The sequence below is a fragment of the Aotus nancymaae genome, unplaced genomic scaffold (assembly GCF_030222135.1).
Source record: "Aotus nancymaae isolate 86718 unplaced genomic scaffold, 86718_ANA_hifiasm-v0.15.2.pri h1tg000036l, whole genome shotgun sequence".
NCBI lineage: Eukaryota > Metazoa > Chordata > Mammalia > Primates > Aotidae > Aotus > Aotus nancymaae.
In genome coordinates this window covers 81,342,337-81,359,643 of record NW_026988450.1, presented here as the reverse complement: position 1 = coordinate 81,359,643, position 17,307 = coordinate 81,342,337, and the positions used below count along the sequence as shown (strand labels likewise).

General features: G+C 49.0%; 1 protein-coding gene across 1 annotated transcript in view; it reads right to left on the bottom strand.

Annotated features, from left to right (window-relative positions):
* CCN4 (cellular communication network factor 4) overlaps positions 1–17,307 on the bottom strand; it is a 41,881-nt gene that overhangs the window by 5,649 nt on the left and 18,925 nt on the right. Inside the window, exons 2-4 of the mRNA XM_012462008.2 lie at positions 12,220–12,499; positions 4,810–5,070; positions 371–564 (exon numbers count right to left, since the gene is read on the bottom strand). Coding sequence (XP_012317431.1) covers positions 371–564; positions 4,810–5,070; positions 12,220–12,499 — 735 coding nt within the window. The remainder of the gene's footprint in view (positions 1–370; positions 565–4,809; positions 5,071–12,219; positions 12,500–17,307) is intronic.

Genomic DNA, 17,307 nt, shown 5'->3' with positions numbered 1-17,307 from the left:
TAGGGCTCCCTATATCACCCAGTATGGCTGCTCTGTGTGGGGGGCTGGTATGGGAGTGGAAGGAGGATGGAAATTGGTAAGGAGTCCTCAGAATCATTATAGAAGACCACTCCTGAGGGTCCCTGAGGTTTCTCTCGAGTGATCCTGATTCGAATGATAAGATAACTACCAAAGCTTCCATTGAGTTAAATTCACAATGCACCAGCCTGGTAACCTGCATTGTCCCAAACAGCTGTTACACCAGACCTACCAGGTGGGCTTGATTATTCCCACTTTACAAATGCTCCCCACGGGGACGTTCAGGAGCCAGGTTCAAACCCAGGTTTGTCTGCCTGTGCAGTCCAGACGTCCAGCCCTGCTCTGGACCCACCTTAATGAGCGTACGGAGGTCCAGATCGCATGGCCGCAGGTTGCAGAGGCGGCTCTCTTGCTCGGGCCAGCACTGGGCATTAACATTGGAAATCCGAGTGGAGATCCCCAGGCCGCAGCTGGTGGAACAAGGGCTCCAGGAGCTTGTGTAGGCTAAGCAGTTCCTGTGCCACGGCTCCACCTCACCCGCAGCATCTGTGTGTGGGGACCAGAATCTTCATGAGTCTAAAGCTCCCAGCAGCCCCAACCCTCCCCTTCACCGCATTGAGGTTTGGGGTCCTCTGAACTCAGAGGGAGAAGTTGGCTGTCCCTCCCCACAGGACAGCAAGTTGGTTTCTAACCAGCAAAGATACCCAGGGAGTGGAGGACATGTTCTCAGGTCCTGGTATTTTTCTGATCAAGAGAGGCAGTGTGAAAGCATGGGAGGAAACCCATCTTTACAGACAGGTGAACCCACGTTCAAATTCTGCTCTACCACCTACAAGCTATGCAATCTTAGATAACCCACCTGGGCCTGTCTCCTTATTAGAACGATAACACCTGCCTGTGGGGCTACCAACACAGTAATAGGGCCTACATTTTGACTCAGTATGCATCAAGCCTCTTCCTAGGTGCTGGGAATAGGCCTTTTTTTTTTTTTTGAGATAGAGTTTTGCTCTTGTTACCCAGGCTGGAGCGCAATGGTGCTACTGCAACCTCTGCCTCCAGGGTTTTAGGCTATTCTCTTGCCTCACCCTCCCAAGTAGCTGGGATTACAGGCGTTCACCACCATGCCCATCTAATTTTGTATTTGTAGTAGAGATGAGGGTTCACCATGTTGGTCAGGCTGGTCTCGAACTCTTGACCTCAGGTAATCTGCCCCCCTCGGCCTCCCAAAGTGCTGGGATTTCAGGCATGAGCCACCGCTTCTGGCTGGGAATAAGACTGTTAAAAGAAATTCCCCTGCCTCTGCAGAGATCAAGTTTATTTGGGGGAAGTTTAAAGGCAAGTAGCTACATCCCAGCACCTAACATTTTGTGTCAGTGATGCCGAGGACATACAGGGCTGGACGCAGTGGTTCACACCTGTAATCCCAGCACTTCGGGAGGCTGGGAAGGGCAAATCATGAGGTCAGCAGTTTGAAACCAGTCTAGCCAACATGGTGAAATGCTGTCTCTACTAAAAATACAAAAAATTAGCTGGGTGTGGTGGTATGTGCCTGTAATCCCAGCTGCTCGGGAGGCTGAGGCAGGAGAATCACATGAACCTGGGAGGCGGAGGTTGCAGTGAGCCAAGATCACGCCACTGTGCTCCAGCCTGAGACTCTGTTTCATAAATAAATAAAATAAAGAGGACATACAGGCTTCAGAGTCAAATTACCAGGGTTCAACTGGCAGTACTCCTACTTGCTGGCTCTGTAACTTCCGGTAAGCTAGCTCACACCTCCTTGCCTCAGGATGCCCACATGCAGATGGTGTTCACTATAGCATCTCTTTCCAGGGCTGTGATAGGAAAGATGACTTCAGGCCTATGAAAGCACCCAAGCTGTCCTGCCTTTAGTAAACTAAGCCCTTGGTTAATGTGAGTCCATGTGGTCTTTGACTGTTGGCCAACTCAACTACCCACTCTTGGATGGTCCTATTGATGTATGTATCCCCAGCATCTAGAAGATGGTAGGTGTTCTCTATCTGAAAAATGGAAAATGGTGAGCTCAAGACTGAGGCAGGTAAAAAGCTGTAAAGACAGGGAACTGCCCACAGAAAGATGGAACAAGATGCAGAGGAGAGGAGGCCTGTCCCATCTGAACACACATGTGCATGAGGAGAGGAAGGAACAGGCAGAGAGGGAAGGGAAGGGATGGAAAGACAGAGGTTCTGGGAAAAAAGAGAGAGAAAGAAGGAGAGGAGGAGAGAGAAAAAGAGTGTGAGAGAGAAAGAAACGGGGAAGGTAATAAAAGCAATTAAAGAATGAAGGGAAGGAAAGAGAGGGGAAAAGAGAAACACAGGAAAGAAGAGAAACCTAACGAGGATTAGAAGGAGAAAGAGGAAAGATAAGTCAGTTCCTCTAAGCTTATAGGTGTCGGGAACATTGTTGAATGAACGCAGGAATCACTGAGTGAGAGAGGGAGAGACTTGAAACGAGAGGATTCAAGGACGGGGTGGGAGCAGGTGGGAGGAGCTGGGGCTGCGAGCATCTTGGGAGGCCGTTGGGAGGGATTTGCCTAGGAGGATAAAAAGGCTTTGTTTTTTGGGTCGCCTCGGCTAGGCAGGGCCTCTGCTTGTGCTCGGTCAGAACGGGGTCACTGGGCCACACACAAAGGGTGGACAGCTTCTGCCTCCCTGCTCCCCCCGTGACCCTTGTGTGGCCCTGCTGGGGAGGCGGTGGTGGGACAGCTGCCTTGCTGCCCTGGGGCTGCTGGGGACAAAGCTTTCCTGGAGGCCTCCTCCTGTCCACACAGGATTACTTCTCCACCTGGCAATTTTATCTCCTAGGGTGCATTTGGCAATGTCTGGAGGTGATTTTGGTTGTCACAGCTCTGAGGAAAAGGGTGCTACTGGCACCTAGTGGGCAGAGGCCAGGGATTAGATTGCTGGGATTTGGTAGCCATGCATAGATTGCTGCTAAACATCCTCACATGCACATGACAACCCCACCACAAAAGTTATCTTGTACAAGATGTCCACAGTGCCGAGGTTGAGAAATCCTGCCCTACATCGTCCCTGAGCAATCTCCAGCACTTAAAATAATATATTAAAAAAGCTACCAATACTCGTAGAACTCCCACTCTATTGCCATTTTTCCACTGCTCTCTACCACTTGCCTGGTAAGCACTTTCCTCTAGAAATGTCCTCATGTGCTGTTTTTCATGGCATCAGATGTTCCTGGTTTTCCCCATACATCCCTTCCTCTCTGTTTCTTCAGGCCTCCTCTTCTCCTGTTCACCCTTCACATGTCAGCATTCCCAGGCCTCTGCCTCAGGCCCCCTCTGTCTCACTCTGCATGTTACCCTCAGACCATCCCAGCCATCACCACCAGCAGCTTCAAGCAGGTGACTTCAGAACTCTCCTATTTCCTCTCCTTTCTCCCAATAAAGAGAAACTGGAGGCTCCTCTTTAAGATCCCATGGGGAAGGCACTCTGTCTTAAACTCAGTCTGTTTCCAACAAAGCAGATCTCCCTTGGCCCAAATGTGCTCCTTCTCTTGTATTTGATCCTAGGCAATGGCAAGCTCCGGGAGTCAGTCTCTGGCCCTCTTTCTTCTTCACCCCATGCATTAGACTGACATTAAGATCTTCAGTCTTAAGCAATGTCTTTTGTGTCTGTTCCTTCTTCACTGCCTCTACTCCCTCAGATCCTCATTAGTCCATCCATCCATCCACCCATCCATCCATCCATCCACCCATCCACCATTGACCTATTTGTCCATCATCTATCCATCCAATCATCCATTTATTTTATACATCCATTTATCTATTCATCATCCATCCATTCATCAATTCATCCATTAATCTATCCATCCATTAATCCATCTGTCCACTCATCTACCTATTTATCCATCCATCCATCCATACATACATACATACATCTATTCATCCATCCATCTACCCACCCATCTATCTATTTATATACCTGTCCATCAATTCATCTATCCAACCACTCATCAATCTACCCATCTATTTATACATCCATCTATTTATCCATCCATATATTAATCCACCCATTCATTTATCATCTATCCATTCATCATCCACCTATTCATCCATCATCTATACATCCACTCATCCATCTATTCATGCATTCATTCATCTATTCATTCATCCATCTATTCACCCATCCATTCATCCATCCATCTATCCATCCATCCACCCATCTATGTATTCATCCATCCATCTACCCACCCACCAGTATGACAAACATTAATTGGGTACCTGCTAAGTGTATGGCACTGGGCTAGATTTCAGTAAGCAGCGATGAAACAATTGGACGTGTCCCCACCCTCTTTTTCCAGGGCTTCCTCTTACCTGGTTTGTCTGGCTAAAATCTCACCTGCCCACCCATTTTCCTAGCAAGGGGGAAGCCTCAAGTCATCATGAAGCTTCTACTAGACCCATCTCCTCTTGCTCATGCCTCCTCTCCCAGGGACCCACACACCTACTCTTCCATCACCCATTCCTAACTCTTTAGTAGAATAATAATGGATTGCACTTTTAAGACTTTGTTCTTTACAAAGCACTCCTCATTTTATGCTGGGAGGATCCCACAGGACAGGCTAGACAGATGGGATTATTTCTGTATCACAGATGGGGAAATAGGGTCTCAAGGGCAATGTGACTTTCTCAAGGTCACAAAGCTAGTAAGTAGTAGATTGGGGAATGAGTCATTCTGTGGTGGTCAGAGCTCCATGAGGGTCCATAACCCATTTGTGGGGTCCCAACCCCAGCCCACCCAGACCCACACCCACCGATGGCTCCTGTGTCACGGGGCGAGGTCTTGCGCGGCCTCCTGGCATCGTCCTCGCACACCCACTGCTCACAGCAGTGGCCGGGTATGTTCACCCGCCGCGGGTGGGGGCACCACAGGCGCGGGGGGCGCGCGCGGAGGCAGAGCGGTGTGCAGCCCACTGTGCCGTCGATGCACGTGCAGTTGTACTTGCAGTTAGGCTGGAAGGACTGGCCGTTGCTGTAGCGCACCCCATCCAGGACGCAGCCCACACCGACCACCTCTGCAAACACAGGCAGCAGGTCAGGCCCAGCGGCCTTGGTGCCCCTTCCCAGCCCAGCTGCCTTTATAGGGGCTCCATGTGGACCATGCCCCAATCCTGGAGATGGCTTCCAGCATGGAGGAGGAACAGAAGCACAAGGACAATGGCAGGGAGGTGTGAGAGCGCACAGTGCAGGGCTGAGTGTTTGGCTCAGCAAAGGGAGTGCGGGAGTTCCTTTATAGCTTTGGCCAGCACCCAGGGAGCGAAAGGACGCAGCACCCCGAGGGGCTTGCTCCCTGCAGGGTCCCCAGCACCAGGCTGACAAATACGTGCCGCTAGGGCTCATGGTTCTGAGGGTGACCGACTTCAAACAAGCCAGAACACTTGGAAACACGTGTTCCGTTCATTCCGTACACATTTACGGAGCCTTCCAGGGGCTGGGGACTCGACAGTGGAGAAAACAGGCCAAAGTCACGCCCTCAAAGAGCTTACACTGTGGAAAGGTCACACGGAATGTGGGCAGTCTCAAGTGTCTGGGAGGAAAGTGTAGCAGGGAGGGGGAGTTGGGAGTTGGGAGACAGTTGCAAATTTATTAATAACTGTTTCGCTGTTCAGAGAAAAAGAGCAGCTCACTGCCAGAGCTCATTTAATTTTATATAAACACTCTCTTTGAGGTTGTAGCAAATCTGACTGATTTTAGATGTGGAAACAAAATATAAAAACTGTTTCTTAGAGTTTTTTCTAAACAGAACTAACATCGGAATTGTCCGAATCATCAGAATAATCTATTTCAGAAAAATCGGATTCATCAAATGAATCTCAGCCAACTGTTGGAGAAGAATTACGCATAGGGATGCCAGGTTTTCTAGGATTCGACATTTTCAGTGATCGAGACTTACTATATTTTGTCAATGGAAACACCACTACTAAAAACACAATGCGGTAAATGAATGATGTGTTTTGTTTTCAAATTTGATATTCTAGAATGATGTGAATAGAATAATAAAAGTGAGGTATTTTGTGGCAAAGGTATTTTGGGGTAAATGCTGCAGCCTCAAGTGCTGCTGGTAAGCATCCTCAGCGCAAATGCGAAAAGGGTTAAATCGGGTGGATGGGGAAGTCCTCACCGGGTGTTGACGCTCAGCAAACCTGAAAGAGGATGAGGAAGTAAGCCCAACCAGGGATTGGGGGAGGAGCTTTCCAGGTAGGGAGGGGTCCGCTTAGGTTAAAAGACCTGGAGTGGGAGCAGGTCTGGACTGTGGGAAGAGTCTGGGGAAGGGAGACAGAAGGGAAAAGGGAAAGAGAGGAGGTCAGAGAAGGCTTCCTTGCAGGCTCAGAGGAAGGTGCAAAGCTGTTAGAGCCTAGAACTGTGCCTGGCACATAGTACGTGCTCAGTAAGCAACTGCTGAATGAATGACACAAAGTACTCTCAGCAAGAACACTCATGAGCTGAGTTGAGATCAGAGGGCAAAGGTAGCATGGGGGACCACCCCGAGACCCGGGTGAGAGGGAGGGGTCTGAAGCTGGAAAGAGAAGAGCTCGGCTTCCAGGCAGATTTGGAAGGAGGGCTGCCAGGACTTGCTGACAGAGGGGCTGTGCCGGGGAGAGGAGAGGAGTCAAGAAGGAAGAAGATGCTCTGTCCTCCTTGGACAAGCGGGGTTTGGGCTGGGTGGACTCAAGTGATCTTCACTACACGTGAGACGCCTGGTTGACAACCGAGCAGCCACGTGAAGTTAACTATACGAGCTTGGATTTCCAGGGAGAGTTGGGGACTTCTGGGCCAGATGTCACCCTTGACACCATACTCTCTCTGGAGGATAGCTTCTGGAAATGCAGGCAGAGAGCCCCCAGGCATCATGAATGACCACTCAAGGAGGGACAGTTTGGAATCTGCCTTCAGGGTTTGCCCGAAGGCGGCTATTAATAGTAGTAACAATCCTAATATCTAGCAGCCATGAGGGCTTTCTAGGCCGTCTCTCTGTCATTGGATACTGGGTCTCCTCTGTATCGTGCTTATCCCATTACTTATTTTACTCGATACAGAAACACTATCACATTGTCGTCTTCATCTTTATATATAGCAAAACAAAGTTACAGCAAGGTGAAGGCACATCGCGTCCAAGGTGACCACTGCGGGAAGCAGAATCCCTGTTCGTGTGAACCTTGCTGCGGCTACTGTTTTTCCTGGGGTGCGGTTATTCATGCAGGAGGTGCAGAAAGGAAAGACGCTAACATCAACTGACCCTCTGATCTAGTGCCAGGCACCATCTGATACATTATCTCATTCAGTTCTCCCAATGACTTCATGAAGAGAGTTTTATTTTCCTCCTTTGATGGACAGGAAAGCACCCCAAGAGGTTAAATGATTCATTTGTTCAAGGTCATGACACTGCTGAATGATACAGCTGGGACTCAAACCCAGGGGACCTGACTCCACAGCCCATTTCCTTCTACCAGACACCAGTGAAGGAAGGGACAGTGGAAAGGGGAAAAAAAAAAAAAAAAAAAAAAAACAGAGGAAGCGCTGGGTTGAATCACTCATCTTTGCATTCTGAGTCACCCTGCCTCTGCCTGCACACTGTCTCTCCAGGAAGGGAGGGTGTGTGTGTGTGTGTGTGTCTGTGTGTGTGTGTGTGTTGGGGAGAAGGAAGTGGGCTAAGCCCAGGGATCTGCCCCTGTATGGGGAGACTTTGGAGGCAGAAATCAGTGCTGGATGCGTGGAGTCCCCAGCACAGTGACTCTCCTCACCAGCTGCACAAGGGAACCCCAAGGAAACATGAGGAGCTTTTAAAAGTTGTGATGTCTGCCAGGCACAGTGGCTCACGCCTGCAATCCCATCGCTTTGGGAGGCTGAGGCGGGTGGATCACCTGAGGTCAGGAGATCAAGACCAGCCTGGCCAACATGGTGAAACCGCATATCTACTAAGAAATACAAAAATTAGCTGGGCATGGTGGCACGCACCTGTAATCCCAGCTACTCAGGAAACTGAGCAGAAGAATCGCTTGAACCCAGGAGTCAGAGGTTGCAGTGAGCTGAGATAGCGCCATTGCACTCCAGCCTGGGCAACGAGAGTGAAACTCCATCTCAGGGAAAAAAAAATGTGATGCCCATGCTGGACCTGAGAATATGGGGGTGGACCTGGGTGGTGTCAGTATTTTTCTTTCATTAATCTCATAGTTTCAAAGTTCCCCAGGTGAATCCTGTTTGCAGCTAAGGTTAAGAACCACTGCATCTAGAAGGTGCTCCAGTCTCTGCTTGGAGCTCTGGGTGGGGAAGTGGGGTGCTCCTTCTGGCTCTGACCAGCCTGCTCACCACAGGCTAGTGGGATACATAGTGTTGCAGATGGTCCCATCAGCCAACTCTTTCACTTTCTAACTAATCAAAAGTGAGATGATGAAGCCAGTTGGGTTTCCTTCAGTACCTCCTATCTAATCTCAGATTTGCAAGTGCAGGTGTGATCTAGTTAGCTTTCCTCTTACTGAAGTACTTTCAGGAATTCAAGTCAGCTTGCTCTGCCCTTCCCACACCTCCCATGGACTATCAGCCCGACTGTCAGCAGGGACAGTGGGTCATGCCTTGTTGTAGCCCTGCTTGAGATTTCTCCCTCATCTATGTTTATTGTGTGAAGAATCAATGGAGGGAGGGATGGGAGCCAGGGTGAGCTCTACTCTTTATTCAGCTCCTGCCATGTAGCAGGCACTTGACATTACAGCCACCCAGAGATAGAAGCTTTCTTTGTCACATTTTCCTTGAAGAAGGAACTGAGACTTAAAAGGTTAAGTAGCTTGCCTAAAGTCATAGTACTAGTGAGGGATGATGCTGGGATTCGAGTTCAGTTGTCAAAGTCCAAAGACCACGCATGAGTTCACTACTCCCTCACGCTTCAGTATGGGGGATCTAGGCCTGGAGCTAGACCTGCTCCCTCCTCTGAAGGTGGCCGTGGATAAGAGTGAAATAACTTTCCTTGCAAACCAAGAACAGCCAGTTACTTTCTTTTCTTTTTTCTTTTTGCATTTTCTTATTTACTCTACAACAACCATGTGAGGTTGGTTTTATCAAGTTCCTTAAGTGATGTGCACATGGTCACGTAGCTAGCAAGTGGGAGAGCCAGGATGTCAAACCCAAGTCTGTCTGCCTGTAAATACCATAATCCTCCCGCCAAACCACACTGCCCTCAGGCCTGACCCAACTGCATTTAAAAGTAGTGTTTGTGCAACTGAAATAGCCAAATGATGTAATTCAGAGGTCACCTTCTACCCACAGATGTATTTAGTTTGGCCCACAGAGTGGTTTAAAAATATTTTTGAACGTATTGCCAATGTTTACAAATCATACACAAATCTATATATCTAGATTCTCATGCCAAACAAGACCTAGCTTTTTTTCTGCTTGGCCACAGTGGCTGGGCCCAGCAGGGTGATCTCTGAAAGCCAGAGCTTGCACACACCAGACTGCCATTGCCCCCATCATCCTCTGTTTGAGTTATATGAGCCAGGGTTGCAATTGCTCATTTTTATTACCTGCCTTGTTCTGATCTAATTACATGCAAATCTTCAAGGACAGATTTAGCCTGTCCTGGGAACTGTCCATTGGCTTAGCTGACCATTTGCAGAAAGAATGTTTTTTAGAGGGACCCTTTGTTCTGTTTTCCCTCTGGCCCAGAGGTGCCTTCTTCTGCACATCCCACACTCTCTTCTTTCTTGCATTAGGGTCTCATGAATTCAGATACTACAGCAGCGCTTCTGGGAACATGTTCAACAGAGCACTAGTGAGTTGTGGGCACATGTATGCATGTGATGTCTATATGTGTAACTGTGTGTGTGTGTGTGTGTGTGTGTGTGTGTAGTGTAGCATAATGAGTGGGTAAGAATCTACCAGAATGAAAAAATTTAGTGTTAAATACGTTTTAAAAAAACATTATTATGAAGCTTATGAAAGCTCTCTTTTGGAATTTGGCAATGGACATGAACATTTGAAGCCTCTGAGAATTTCTATAGCTCCTATTTAGCTTTATTTATCTCAGTGTTTGCAAAACTTCGTGACCAGGGAACCAGTTTGTGTAAAATCTATTACAATCTCCTTTGGCCTACAGTTTTTGTTTTTTCAAATAAAAGGAAAGAAAGTACACAGAAATCCATGGCATTGGGAAGTTAAGTGGCTGTGCTGGGTGAGAGCAGGACCTAAGATGTGAAGAAACGGGGGTGAGGAGGGCAGGGAAGGTGGTTTTCCAGGCCACTGTGGGGGAAGGCAGGCAGGACAGGCAGTTTCTGAGTTCACGCAATCTCTGGATCCACGACAGAATGTCTATAAACGTGTGGTGCCTGGTAGATGACAAGATCTCAATACAGCCGTAGAGATTAATGCAATGGCAGTGAACAGAATTATCTTTTTAATAACCTTGAAAAACAGTTTTCACAGGAGGAATAAATTATGAAACAGACCCATATAACAGGAGGTGGTTCTAGTGTAAGAAGACCAGGCCAGGTGTCCCTGGGTTATGGGGAGGGAACAGATGACTGAGAGTATATTAACAGCAATTCTTGAACTTCAGCATGCATGAGAATCACCTGGGAGTCTTGTTAAAGGTATAGAACCCCATTCCCACTTCCAGAGAATTTGATTCAACAAGTCTAGTGTGGGGTTTAGGAATAATATTTTTAACCAACACATCAGATGATTCTGAGCAGGTGATGCTGCAAGTTTTCTTTGAACATACTGCTTATGAGGCTGCTAATGAGTTTCAGTAAAAGAAGAAAAACTAGAAAGATGGGGGAAGTGGGGTGGTTATTCACAGAAAGCCAAAGACACAATGATTGGTGTGAAAGTTGAAGCATGAAACTGATCAAAGAAAAGAAACTGTCATAAATTAACCATGAGGTTCAGGTAAAATAACATTGTCTGACTGCAAATGATGTGCATAACCCTCATTGACAATCCACCTCAGGAAATAGAATGATTAGCAGAGGATGAGAGATCGTGTTGCATGTGACTATGTGATGGGGTGTATATGGAGTCATAGTTAAGGGGAAGGTTTGATTCAGCACTAAGGGAAGAAGGGAGTTTTTGGTTTATGAAACTTCGTGGAAGTTTTTGGAAGTTTGGCTGCTGTATCATAATGCCTAATTACTTCTCTTAATCTGATGAGTCATGTATTTTGAGTAATGCTTACACAATTCAAAGGAATACAAGTCCAGACAGAAGCAAGAGGTCAGAAAGTTACATAAAATAGTTGTCTGGGAAGAAAAAAGGACTGAAAAACCATGATGGAGCACTTGAAGACCAAAGAAAACAACAATCTTCCCTCCAAACAGGAGAATATCATAATAGACCAAAAATAAAGAAAAAGCAAAGGCAATTAGAAAGTCCAGGAAAAACAAAAAGCATCATAAGTAAGGAAATTCAAACAAGTACATGATCTCATACTGCAGTGTACAATATTTACATAGTCATAATATTATAAATGCTGATGACTGTATAACCAAAAATTATGACAATGATATTTAGAAGATAGGGATATATCAGGTGATTTTGGGAAATTAAATCATCAGCAATCATAGAAAATTAATAGATTATACAAAATTGATATATCAAGGCAATTAAGATATAGCAGAAGACATATTTTATAGTAGTAACTATCAGAAGAAATTACTAGAAAATTCAAGTGACTGTAGTAACTGAGAAACTGAGAAATGTAGGTAGCTGGTGGGAAGGGATGACTGCAGGCTGCTGGTTTTCATTCTTTCAAGGCTACTGGATTTTTAAAACCATATTTTTAAAATTTACAATATTACCAAAATATCTGGAGTCCTGCAGTACACTGGTGTGTCCTGGTAGGCCATGGCCATTTGTTAAAAGGTCCTACCACTAAGAGAACAAAATCAGGCTTAGGTATTTCATGGCGTCTTCCTCTTCCCTGGGGACAGCCATGAGTGTGCCTCTAGGACTGAGTATAAAGCAAGAAGCAAAGTTCTGGAGGCAAGAGGAGTGGAGGCATCCTTTCCTCCCCTTCCCAGGAAGGACACAGCCTCTGGCCTCTGACCATGGGGTATACCTTCTGCTAAACAGAAACCTGGCTAGGTGAAAAGTTGTGGGGGTCCCAAGGTAGAGGGGTTTGGGGCCAGAGCTGGGTTGCTAGGGGCTGGTCAGAAGGTATGGAGGGACTCACTTACGTGCACACACTCCTATTGCGTACCTCGGGCGGTCCCCGCTGTAGTCACAGTAGAGGCCCCGATGGGGGTCACAGATGGCAGCCTCCGTGCAGTTGTCCCCAAGCTGCTGAGCACACATCTTACAGCATTCACAGCCATCTGTGATGAGGCTGACCCCTAGCGGGCAGCGGGGTGGGGATGGTGGGCACTCACATGGCCACTTGCAGAATTGGGGGCGTGAGGAGGTGTCCTCCAGTGGAGCTGGGGTAAAGTCCATGGTCGTGAGGGTTGGAGAGAAGGCCTGCAGAGGAAGGGCATAGGGGAAGGGGGGCTGCTGAGGCAGGGGTTTCAACGCCCAAAGGACCCTGCCATTGCATTTCTATCCTCCTGCTGTTCAAAAGGGTTTCAAAAACTTATTTTTCTATCATGCTTTTGATGGCCAAACATCTCCTTTATTCTCAATAAAACAAATAAAACAGGGGAGCCAATGTGAGCGAAGTTAAGCCAATTGCCCAAATCCCTCTGCTGGTCAGTGGCAGAGCTCAAATTCCACCTCAGCCTCTGCTCCTGTCCTTTCTTGAGTGATTGTCCCTGCAGCCCCGAGGTAAGTGAGGTGGCCTCACTTTACAGGGAGGAAGCCAAGGCCCTGAGCAGGTAGAAACTGGCTGCGAGTCACGTGGCTGCACGGGACTTGGATCTCACAGCTCTTCTGTGACGACCTGCAGGGCCAGCTCCTTTGCTCACTGAGAGTCCTTAAGGCCTCTCTGAGTCAGAGGGCTCCTATCTGACAACGGTTTCGGCCCGCTGACCTATTGTTATTTTTTTCCCCTCTGAGTATCGGAAAGGGCTGGCATGGTACAGCAGCAGATGTCCAACTTTCTAGCTCCTGGAGGCTGCATGGGCCCTGGCCCCTGAGGAGTAAGTCCTGCTTCCTTTGCCAGCATAAGCCCTGCATGGAGGAGCCCTTTTATTTTGTTCTCAGGGCAGTGAAACTCCCCACCTCCAACCACACACTCCACTCCACCAACCCGCACTCCTCCCCGCATTCCCGTTCCCATCCCCCAGCCAACAGCTTCATCTTTATTCTGGCAAATGTGATGAACATATCAGGCCAGCTTGGAAGGGAAACCAAGGCCCAAAGAGCTGCCCAGGCCTGAGGAACGGCAGACGGAGGTGCCTGGGTGTCTGAGAGCAGGAGCTTCAAGCTGCCTATATCTCCGGCACGCAGTCACCTGCCATCCCATCTGGCTGCCTCCCTGAATCCCATCTGTACCCCTTGCTCTATCTTGAAGGAGACCTGGGCCTATGAGAGGAAGAGAATCGCCTGAGGACACAGGCGCGGGGGCTGGAGCAGGCTGTGAGTCAGTCTTCCCACTCCAGAGCACGCCGTGGAGCATTCTGTCCAGGGCTTCTCATCCTTGACGCCTGAGTTCTGAAGCAAGCCGAGGTGAACCCAGGGCTTCTGTGGGGCTGGGGCAGAGGGCTGGCTGGGCTCTGGGCTGCTCCCTCCATCTGAGAGCAGAGGAGCCTGCTTTGTGGGATTACGGATCTGCCTTCCACTCTGAGCACCAGGCTCTGGTGCTGAGCTATGCAGACAGATTCTTTCCACCTTTACAGGAAAGGAAAGCAAGACCCAAAGAGACGGATGGACACTCCCAGGATGACACAGATCACAGCAAGGCCAAGACGCAAACTAACCTCCCAACTCGCATTGCAAGACCGTTCACTTTTGCCACCTCCGGGTTCTTTCACTCAACAAACATTCGCAGAGTTAGCTCATATTCTCTCTTAAGTTTTAAACATTTCAGGATAAATTTTAAAAGCCCCTGATTGGGGAACCCACAGCTTATGGGAGAGACAAGTCTTAGAGGTGATTTACTACAATTCGAGGCATTGACTCTGCAAATTGCTGGGCATCTGAGGGAGGCCTGGAAGCTCGCTGAGCACCAGGGCAATAATTGCTCTGCCCAGGCGGGTGGGGTCCGCTCTTGCACCTTGGAGGACCAGGGATGAGGGAAGTGGTTGAGATGAATTTCTGAATTAGTCTGTCTTGGCTCTGAACCTGGCACACAATAAATGTAGTAAATATCGGTGCAATAAATAAAGTCCTTGCAAGTCAACAGACGAAACCCGACTTGAAGCTTTCATCACCCATAGGCTTGATTTCAGGACTTGGTCAAATCCACCCTTTCCCTGCCTCACGGCCGCTGTGATGCAGCTCCCTGTGGCTGAGAGGCTCTTCCTATCTTTTTTACCTGGGCCCCGTTTCTCTGGGCGAACTCTCCTGACTCGCTGACCTACATGTGCCTGGCTTTCCCTTAAGCTGTTAGGCAGGCTCAGCAATTAGACGTTTGCGTGTGTTTGGAGGTGGATGCCTGTGAACTCCGTGGAATGAGGGCAGGGTGGGGCAGCCACCCACAGAGTGCCTGCACGGTGCCAGTCTTCGTTAGGAACACATGGGTGGCTTCTCTGTTAGGGCCCAGACAGACACCAGAATGGCCAAAAAGATCTTGCCTGCAGCCCCCTGCAGGGAGGAAGGCTCTGTGTGCGATGTGGCCTTGGAAGGTTGGTGGTGGGGAGCAGAGCTCTCCGGGCTGGCAGTGCTGGGCGGCACTCACCTGGGAGGCACTAGTTAGCCTGCCTTTGTTTGTGTTTCCTCAAAACACAATAGGATGCAAACCCCTACATTTCCAAATCAGTAAACACATACACACTCTCTCTTTCACGCACCCATGCACGCGCGTGCACACACACACACACACACACACCTTTTTTGACTTTGGGGAGAGATGTTTCCCTGTCAGGCCATGACCCTAGAAGCTTCCGAGCCTTGTGAGCACTAGCAGACCATCTTTGAGGTTCCCACAATCAGGATGTGCTCTCGGCAGAGGAAATGAAGATGCCCTCTCCTCCAGGAAGCCTTCCCTGCTCTTACCTCGCTCACTGAAATGTGAACTTAGAAAGGGCAAGGCCCAGGCCTTGGGTTTCCTGTGCGCCTGAAACACAGCACAGGGCACACAGTCGGGCTCCATATGTGTGGATTGGTGAAATGGATGGATGGGGGATTGTCGGCTAAAAGGGCTTTGATGTCTTTGATAGTCAAGGCATCGTGTAGTGGAACCTCTCCTCAGGGCAGTAAGTTTGGGTGTCAAGAAAAGAGCATATAACCTGAGACAGTCTGACATGAGTTATTTCCATGTGGCCTTGAACAGCATTTTCATCCTTCTGAGCCTCGGCATTCCCATCTGTGATATGGGCACAATCACGCTCATCTCCCTTTGGGGGCAGTTGGGAGGGTGAAGAAGCGTTGTGGATGTGGCAGCACTAGGTAGGGCCTGGCACATGGCACATGGCACATGGCACATAGAAGCCTGTCTCCTCTTACACTCATCCGGTTGTGGGTCCTCCCTACCCCCACTGTGCCCAGAACAGAGCTGGGAATCTAGACCCTTTGAGCTGAGCTGGCATGGGCTGGAACCGGGTGGGTATCCCACTCCTGGGATCACTATCTATCCTCCTATCTCCATCCAAAGTTAAAGATGCTCAGAAGGAAGCTTCCCTTCTAAGTGCCTGCCTGGAGGTACCAGGGCAGGCAGCTGGTTAGGGGAAGCTGCAGAGAAGGCCTCCTTTGGACAGGGAAGCCGTTTATTGCATCCCTGGACAGAGGAGGGAGGGGCTGTGGGCAGTCGGCTGAGCCAGCCTTTGCGGTTGGCACCATCTAGTGGTGGGAAACCTCCCTGACTCAGGCCAGGGGAGAAGGTGCTGGACAAGAGCTGCGCAGGGGGAAAACCTCTGGACTCCCGGGCCTGAGGACACCTGGGTTTGGTGTGTGAGCCTCTGAGTGCCAGCTGCCTTGCCCAGCATTGACACCTAGGGCGTGTGTCTGCAGGCCTCAAGTGAGTCCAGACTCCTGATAATCGATCAATCCTAGCCTCTCTACGTGAGTACAAGGGAAAACAGATGACTGGCACGAGGTGGTGTCTGCCCTCACGCACGGACAGTTTAGCTGGGGATGTGCACACTGAGTGAGTCATTCTAGGGACAGATGATTATTGAATCCCTACTATGCAGCAGGCTTCGTGCCAGGCTGGGAGGAGACAAAGGTGCATAAGACATAGCCCCAGACTGGCTCTCCACCTAGTGAGGCCAATCAATGCTATGACGATGGCGTCCACTCACTTATTCATCTTCCTGTTCATTTATTTATTCAACACATCTGTAGTCAGCTTTTATTAGGTGCTGGAGATGTAGTGTGAGAACCAAACAGACCTGCCTGTGGGATGACAGCGCGGCTGGGCTGTGTGTGTGCTGGGGCTGAAGAGGCCTTCCTAAGACGTGAGGCGTGGGGAGTGGGTTTTGAAGACGGGGTGGGAATAGAGCAGTGAAGAAGGAAGAGTGGGTACCCAATGCACAAGGACCCGCAGGTGTGCAGGCACTGAGCTGGCAACCTGTGCAACAGCCCGGGGCCTGGAGAGCCTGGTGCAGGGTGCAGGGTGGAGGCAGGAGGAGGTGGAGGCTAGAACGGATGAGGATGGGCTCAAAGCAGTTGAATCGAGGAAGACCTCGAATGCCTTGCTTTGGGCTGAGGTCTGCAAGAATGATGTGCTGATGGATTTTAGCAGGAGGATGGCAGGGTTCGGTTTGTGTTTTAGAAACACCACACTGTATCCAGTCCAGCCTTTGTCCCTGTTCATGTCACTCTGGGAGTTAACCTTCTGAACCCCAGACTTCTCCTCTGTAAAATGACATTGCTACCATTGCTTGCCTCCCAAGTGACTGGCCGTGAGCATCAAACGAAGTCACAGCTGGAACTCCGCCTGTATTCCATTCATTGCAAACCGTCACTGCGATGACCACATGGGGCCAGTGTTGCCCTAGCCCTCAGTGACTCTGGCTGCTCTCATGTGTCCTCTGCACAGTGACTGGTATTATTATTCCCATTAAACAAATCAGTACAGTGGCTTGCCCATGCCTGACATCTAGTCAGTGACAGAACTTGGATTTGAATCTAGAGCTGTTTGATTCCATGTTTTTCCCTCTACTGTACATGAGGGAGAATTTTCTGATAAAAAAATAAACAGTGGAAAGGTAGTGAGTGCACCATCAGTG